This window comes from Priapulus caudatus, unplaced genomic scaffold (genome assembly GCF_000485595.1).
Source record: "Priapulus caudatus unplaced genomic scaffold, Priapulus_caudatus-5.0.1 Scaffold2279, whole genome shotgun sequence".
NCBI lineage: Eukaryota > Metazoa > Priapulida > Priapulimorpha > Priapulimorphida > Priapulidae > Priapulus > Priapulus caudatus.
The window spans coordinates 13,934-21,549 of NW_014579340.1; the positions used below are offsets into that span (position 1 = coordinate 13,934).

The 7,616-nt window shown below is 45.9% G+C and overlaps 1 protein-coding gene across 1 annotated transcript in view; it reads right to left on the bottom strand.

The window, feature by feature from the left end:
• Positions 1-1,836: 1,836 nt before the first annotated feature.
• LOC106818492 (ephrin type-A receptor 5-like) overlaps positions 1,837-7,616 on the bottom strand; it is a 13,139-nt gene continuing 7,359 nt past the window's right edge. Inside the window, exons 8-13 of the mRNA XM_014823190.1 lie at positions 6,555-6,668; positions 5,940-6,134; positions 4,798-4,944; positions 3,674-3,713; positions 3,550-3,626; positions 1,837-3,051 (exon numbers count right to left, since the gene is read on the bottom strand). Coding sequence (XP_014678676.1) covers positions 2,935-3,051; positions 3,550-3,626; positions 3,674-3,713; positions 4,798-4,944; positions 5,940-6,134; positions 6,555-6,668 — 690 coding nt within the window. The 3' untranslated portion in view covers positions 1,837-2,934. The remainder of the gene's footprint in view (positions 3,052-3,549; positions 3,627-3,673; positions 3,714-4,797; positions 4,945-5,939; positions 6,135-6,554; positions 6,669-7,616) is intronic.

Below are 7,616 nucleotides of genomic sequence, written 5' to 3' on the forward strand. Positions count from 1 at the left end.
AATATAAACAACTGTATATATACAAATGTAAAAATATGTACAAATGTAACATATGTATACAATGTATATAAATGTAATATGTATATATACAACTGTATATATTGTTCTCAGGGTGAATTATAGGAACATTGGTGATTTATAATCAGGATAATGTATTTAACTTGTAACCAGATTTAAACTTGGTTCCATCATCCATGAGGTGTCAAACGAAAGTGAACAATAATTACTCTTGGCCCATGGCATAAAGGGCTGCGGGGACCATGATTGACCTTCAGGCTGTTCGTTAATTGCCGGTTTTGCAATAGTGGTTTCTTATAGTATTTTGTTGTCTGGCGGACATAGAATATTTATGTAAGAAATTCTACAAAGTAAAGCTAAGGAAGAAGGAATTCTTACAAAATCGATTTATTTTACATAAAGCAACTTTTACTCACACGGTTGCTCGATGTGTTTGAACTCTGAACAATTTCATTTAGGAACATGAACATGAACCTAACCTAAACATGAACATGAACATGAACATGACCTGAACATGGTTGTTGTCATTCAGTGTGGCAGTAACAACAGCGTGCGCCACAAAGTTAGCTATTATTAGCATTATCATAATTACCCCATAGTAACATCTAACCTATCCTGCCCCACTCACGTACACTGTACAGTTACTCAAGCAAGAATTATTATGCATAGTTATCGAAATTGCCAGACATCGAGAATATAATCAGGTTCGTGTAAGATTCCGAGCTCCGGCCCACAATTCAATCAAATATCAAAGTCAAATTAATTGCAGCGAATAAAACGATAAAGTAACATATATAATTCATCAGCGACACCTAGTATTTACAAGATTTTGATCAATTATAATAATAATAATAATACATAAATTATACAAACCAATACAAACGGAAACAGCACGTGAATTACGGAATCTGACCAAGAAATATGAAAGGATCTAGTCCGCAATGAAAACATCGTGGATCAAACCACTCTCACAAATTCATAACTTTTTTTGAGGCCAGATTTCAAACGGGCACGGCCGAGTTTAAATATAAAAATCAACTAACGGATAAACTATATTTACAACACGGAATTAAACTGCGGGTTTTTACCATTCAATCACGCACACGTACACTCGCGCGCGCACGCTCACACGCGTACGCATGCGCGCGCGCATCCACACACTCTCGCCACATGTACAGCGATTTAGTTTACAGCGTTACACACACGCACGCACGCACGCACGCACACACGGGTGTGTGTAAATGAAATAACATGCGCACATTATCATGGATGGCTATCAAAAATAACCACCAGGCAGCGGCACGTTCTAGACCATCTAATTTACGACATGTCCCCACGGCGTCACTGCATAACTGTCAGCGACCTGACTGTCATTATCAGACGCACCAGCAAAGCTACGGACGTAACATGTCGTGATATATATGTGTGTCGGAGAAAAATGATGAGAAAGGGAAGAGAGGGTAGCGATAAAGGAGAGGGGGAAGGGATCGAGAGCGGCGGTGAGAGAAACAAAGAGAGGGAGGGAGGAATAAACAGAAGAGGATGGTCACGGGGAGGGATTTAGCACGGGGCTGGGAGTACGGGGGAAAGGCGAGTCTAGGAAAGAAACAAGAAATCAAGGAGGGTCTTCTGTGATATTCCACCCCATCGAGTGGGTGTATAGTCACGCTATGATATGCTTTCGTGGGTTTAACAACAGTAGGGTTATGCACGTTCCTCACACACTGACAATTGAAAAACAAGACGTGTATTACACATCAAACAATATTATTACCAATACATCCATCATTTACACGATACCAAACCTCTATCACTTAATTACCTTTACAACATTAATTACAACACACTTCCCGATCTGACTCAGTAATTAGCAAGTACCGACATGCACGTAATCAGCTCACGATCGGCATTCAGTAATTAATAGCATGACTAAAAGCGTTGTAAGATTTCTAGATACTTGAGCAAATTTGAAACTCGCCTGTTCTAATAGGGATTAGATGACAGTCCATAGAATATGGCAGCAGACAGACTTTATTTGACAATCCAAGCAGGACTATTCGCAAACGAACAAACCTATACGCTGTTGACGTTTATTCCTGTGGAGTTATGTGTAGTTAATAGACTACCGACATCATGGTTAAGTCAATGCACTTCCTCGATTGGTCTCTAAATCCCAAGAGCTTACAATTCCAAGCATGACCATATATGTACGAGTGACTGGCTAAATGTTTCCTATTCGACTATATTTCATGTTTTCTTTTCTCTCGCTGTACATTTTCGCTCGCGTACGACGACGCAGTAGATAACGATCGCGGCAATCTCAACAATATAATTCTCTCGCGTTTCTCACACAGCTTAAACACCTGTATTTGATCTGATATGTGCATTCTCCTTGATACGTCACGTCGTTAGCGGCGCCTCCTGCCGACACATATACAAGACGATTCGCTCCCATCCCCGCGGACGACGATGGACGACGTAGCATTGACATCGATCAGTGAGGTCAGGTCGGATCAGTTAGCGGCGTCGGTGGGTAAGCACTACGGTACGGATGTTTATAGATGGCGCTGGCATCTCAACGTGGAATAGTTCCCCCGGTGAATCACGTTCACGCGCGGTGCATCCGCGCTGTCGTATGTCACGATCGCTCATCCATCCGCTCGTCCGCCGATCGTTGATACATATCGCCACGGTGGTTTTCCGCTCGCACGCACCCATCTCTAGGGGGCGCCACTCGTCCGGGAGCAGATCGTCCGCCGACGGATCCATGTAGATGCTGGAAGTACGCGCGCTGCCAGCAAAATCTGCTCACGATATCTGCAGGCAGTATCTGCTGGCAATATCTGCTGGTGATATCTGCTGGTGATATCTGCTAGTGATATCTGCTAGTGATATCTGCTAGTTGCTATCTGCTGGCTAGACTAGGAAGCCCTCAGCGACCTGAGCACCGCAGAGTTGAGCACGTAGCGTCTGTACACTGTACATGATTTTCTTCTGGTGGCCGACTAGCGTCACTCCGAGCCGCGTCAACTCCTGTAGAGACAAGAGAGAGAGAGAGAGTCAGATTATTCAAGCAAGATATTAGACCACAATTTAAAAAAAATCTTTGTTTGTTGCTGACCCAGGCTGAAAAGTTTTTTTTTGGGGGGGGGGTCTTTTTACAAATGCAGAGAGGCAGAGTGAGAGAGAACAAGAGACAGAGAGAGAGAGAGCATGACAGAGAGTGAGAGAAAGGGGCGAGAGAGAAGGAGAGAGGGAGACGGAGGCAGAGTGAGAAAGAACAAGAGACAGAGAGAGAGAGAGAGAGAGAGAGAGAGAGAAAAGAGAGAGAGAGAGAGAGGAGAGAGAGAGAGAGAGAGAGAGAGAGAGAGAGAGAGAGGGGGCGAGGGAGAGGGAGAGAGGGACACGGAGGCAGAGCGAGCGAGAAAGTCAGAGAGACAGACAGACAGAGAGTGAGAGAGAAGCAAGAGACAGAGACACGACAGACAGAGAGAGAGATGAGACACACATGTGGGGGCGTGAATGACTCACCGTGACGGTAAAGGCTGCATAATGCCCTCGGCGTCGTGTAACCGCGGATGACGAACATGCGTCAATGTAGCGACCCACTTGATGTTGTCGCAGCCACCTCGTGAAAGCCGTGCGTGACTCACACACGTCGCGGCGGTGAACGGATCCCAGGCGCCCCGTCGTACTGCAGCCCGATGGCGACACGTTTACACAGCGATTCACGAACGTAAACGCAGCGATCAGACACGTTACGCACGATCACTACACGTAATGGCATGATCGCGAGCACGTAATGGTATGATCGGCGACACGTTTACAGCACGACACGACACGTTAGCGCACCAGATCGCTAACACGTTTACGCACGATCGCGACATGCTACGCAGCATCGCGACTACGTTTTACGCACACGTCGCGACACGTTACGCTAGCGATCATGACACGTTACGCACGATCGTGCACGTTACGCACGATCACTGACATGTTAGCGCACGATCGTGACACGTGTACGTCACGATCACGACATGTTACGCGAGGACGATCACGACGACGTTACGCACTGGATGCGCGACATGTTAACGCACGATCGGCGACAGCGTTAGCACGATGCGCGACAAGTTACGCACGGGAATCGCGACACGTTACGCACGATCGCGACACGTTACGCCACAGATCGCGACATCGTTACGCACGATCAGACACGTTACGCACGATCACTGACACGTTACGGCACCGATCACGACACGCTAACGCACGATCGCGACCACGTTACGCAGCGGATCGCGACAGGGCCGTTTACGCACGATCGGACACGTTACGCACGATCACGACATGCTACACACGATCCGGACATGTTAACGCAACGATCACGGGCAACACGTTAACAGTGATCGCGACATGTTACGCAAAACGATCGTGACACGTTACGCACTGATCACCGACATGTTACCACGATCACGACACGCTACGCACGATCGCGACTACGTTACGCACGATCGTGACACGTTACGCACGATCACGAACATGTTACGGCACGATCAAACGACATGCAGACACACGATCCACTGCGCATCGTCGACGGTCGACATCCTGTGATTTCACAGAGCTGCCATATTTGGTCGGCCCAAAAATTAAATTACAAGCAGCCATAGCGATCAGGATACGCTAGGAGCTCAGGCAACAAGCACTCTTTCTCGACCTCCTCCCCTACTCTTTCTCGCCCTCCTCTCTCGTCCCTGAACAACTAATCTAAGCTTCGCCTTCCTCTTACTGCACTGAGCAACTATCCGTGCGTCTCCGGTTGCGGATAAGAGTGTCTAACGTCTTCACGATCGCATTGAACTTTGGTCTGTGGTTGCGCTCCTTCTGCCAGCAATCTAAACTACACATCAGGCTGGATGTTGCCTCGGACAGTCCCTGCACACAGAAGCACACACAGAGAATGACAAACTGCATGCAGCGCCCCCTTCGTACAACTCAGGATAGCCACTGCCACAATGGCTGGTACTATTTTTCAAATGGCGAAGCTCAAGAGTATATCCAGCGAATGGCAATCCTATCCACGCGTAATGGTTTGAAGCTAGTAAATGGGCACACAATCCACGCCCCCATTTCGTATCACTATTTTATCAAATTTTTTCATAAAATGAATGGTCGGATTTTTAATATCTTTGCAACTTTTTATTAGGACAAATCTTATTACATAAGGATAACGAGTAAGCCTGGCCATGGAAAACTTGTGGTAAAAACGCGTTAGAAATTCTCACAGAAATCTACTTGTGGCGCATTGATGAATTGAGCCAGAGCGAGAGCGCCATCTGTCACGGAGTTTGAGAGAATGAATGAATGCAATGTGCGTATCACACTGCCCAATGCAGTGTACCCTTAGTACACGTGTATGCGTAGTAGTCATAGTGTTCCCAACACAACAATATTAGGTCTCTGCCAAAGGTAATTGTCTAAATCACGCATAGATCTGATAATCATATGCGATTTTGTTACGTATGTTAATATACTTTTCTTTTGTGTATGAAGGAATTTTCTCTGGAGAATAATTTTTCTCCGTTATTCGTTACAGTCTATCTGTGATGGCAGCCACCTCTTTAAAACAGACAGCATGCAGTCACACACATTTAACATTTCCAGTGAATGGCAGTTACAGTGAAATCACGTCCATAGAATAAACAGCTGCTTATAATAAGGAAACTTTTGGTATTTCCCATATATCCAGGTATAAGAAAATAATAATAATAATAATAATAATAATAATAATAATAATAATACCTTCCACATGCGAGGCGAGCACTCTACCAATTGAGCCATCGCAGCAGTCTATTATATATATATATATATATACAGACTGCACATAATGAGGTATAACCTCTGCAGTGACGCAGACAGTATGAGCTTACCATGGGTGCAGGAAGTCTGTAGCCCTTCTCTATTGCCTTGATCACGTCCTGATTCGACCAGTTCCAATATGGCCGCTCGCCGTACGACATGACCTCCCACATGACGATGCCGTATGACCAGACGTCGCTTGCGGACGTGAACTTACGGAAGGCGATTGCCTCGGGAGCTGTCCACCGCACGGGAATTTTCCCACCCTGCAAGCAAAGGCACCCGTAGATTTGCGTTAGTGTTAGGGTTAGGGTTAGGGTTAGGGTTAGGGTTAGGGTTAGGGTTAGGGTTAGGGTTAGGGTTAGGGTAAAAAATGTAAATTTGTTTTAACAAAAAAATTTCCGAAAAATGAACTGCATGTAAATTTTGGTCCTTTTACATTTCTACTTCTCAGAATTATTTCATAATATCTCCATTGTTTAATTATATCTCTATTATCTGGTAGAAACTCTTCTCTGTTGTTTAAAATGTCTATAAATTATGCTAAAAAAAGTCTCTTAATTGCTTAATCTACCAGACAACCGGTATACTGTAAACAAACTCCAATAAAACTAATTCTAAACTATCTAATAAACACTAACTGCAATAAACAGATATTTGTTCTGGCATTGTTGCTGATAACTCACCCTGGTCGTGTAGGCACCTTCTGCTGTGTTGGTCTCGATTTCGCGGGATAGGCCAAAGTCAGCGATCTTACAGACGAGAGAATCATTCACCAGTACGTTCCTCGCAGCCAGATCCTAAAACAAGAGAACACACGCCGTGAGTCACACGTGCACGCCGGTTCAACATACAGACGTAATAGTGCACGAGTTAGCACGAATAGATATGAGCTTCTTTTCTGCTTTACGATAATTACTCTTTTGTGTCTCTAGTGACATTAAACACATCTAAACTATAAAATTCACTTCTCCCTCTGCCTACTCCTTTCCCCTGCTGCTCCTTTATTTCCTTGCCCCCTCTCTCTCTCTCCTTCGTACCCTCTCACTCTATTGCTCTTCAATTTAGCACGAATAAGAGTACTTTTCGCTTCTTATTCTTGCTTACATAGTCACTTGTGTACTCCTAGTGCATTAAACTCATACTTCCTCTTCCCCCACTGTAAAATTCACTTCTCCCCCCGCCTTCTCCTTTCACATGTGGCTCTTTTCTTTCCTTGCCCCCTTCCTCCTCACTCTCCGTCCGTGTCGTTGACGCCTCTCACTCTAATTACTCGCCTCACCCCCTCACTCTGTGTTGGATAAACCCACCCCCCCCCTCCTCCCTCCTCCCTCCATCCCTCCTCCCTTCCTTGCCCGCTCCCTCCTGTAGCTGATACTCACCCTGTGTACGTAGTATCTGCGGAGAGGTAGCTTCATGCGGACGCGGATGGCCACGCAGCACAACGGCAACCGTCTCCCTCTCCCTCCGGGCTCCTCCTCCCTCCCTCACGTTTTTTTTTGTTTTTTATTATTTTTTTTTTTTCCTTTGCCCCTCCCTCCCTGTAGCTGATACTCACCCTGTGTACGTAGTTCATCTCGGAGAGGTACTTCATGCCGGACGCGATGCCACGCAGCACACCACCCTCCCCTCCTTCTCCTTGCCACCTCCCCTCCCCTGCCTCCTCGGGCCCCTCCCCTCCCTACTCCATTAGTGGGGGAGGTAGACAATGTAGCTCGAACACCTGTAAACACATCAGTGGGAGTCTA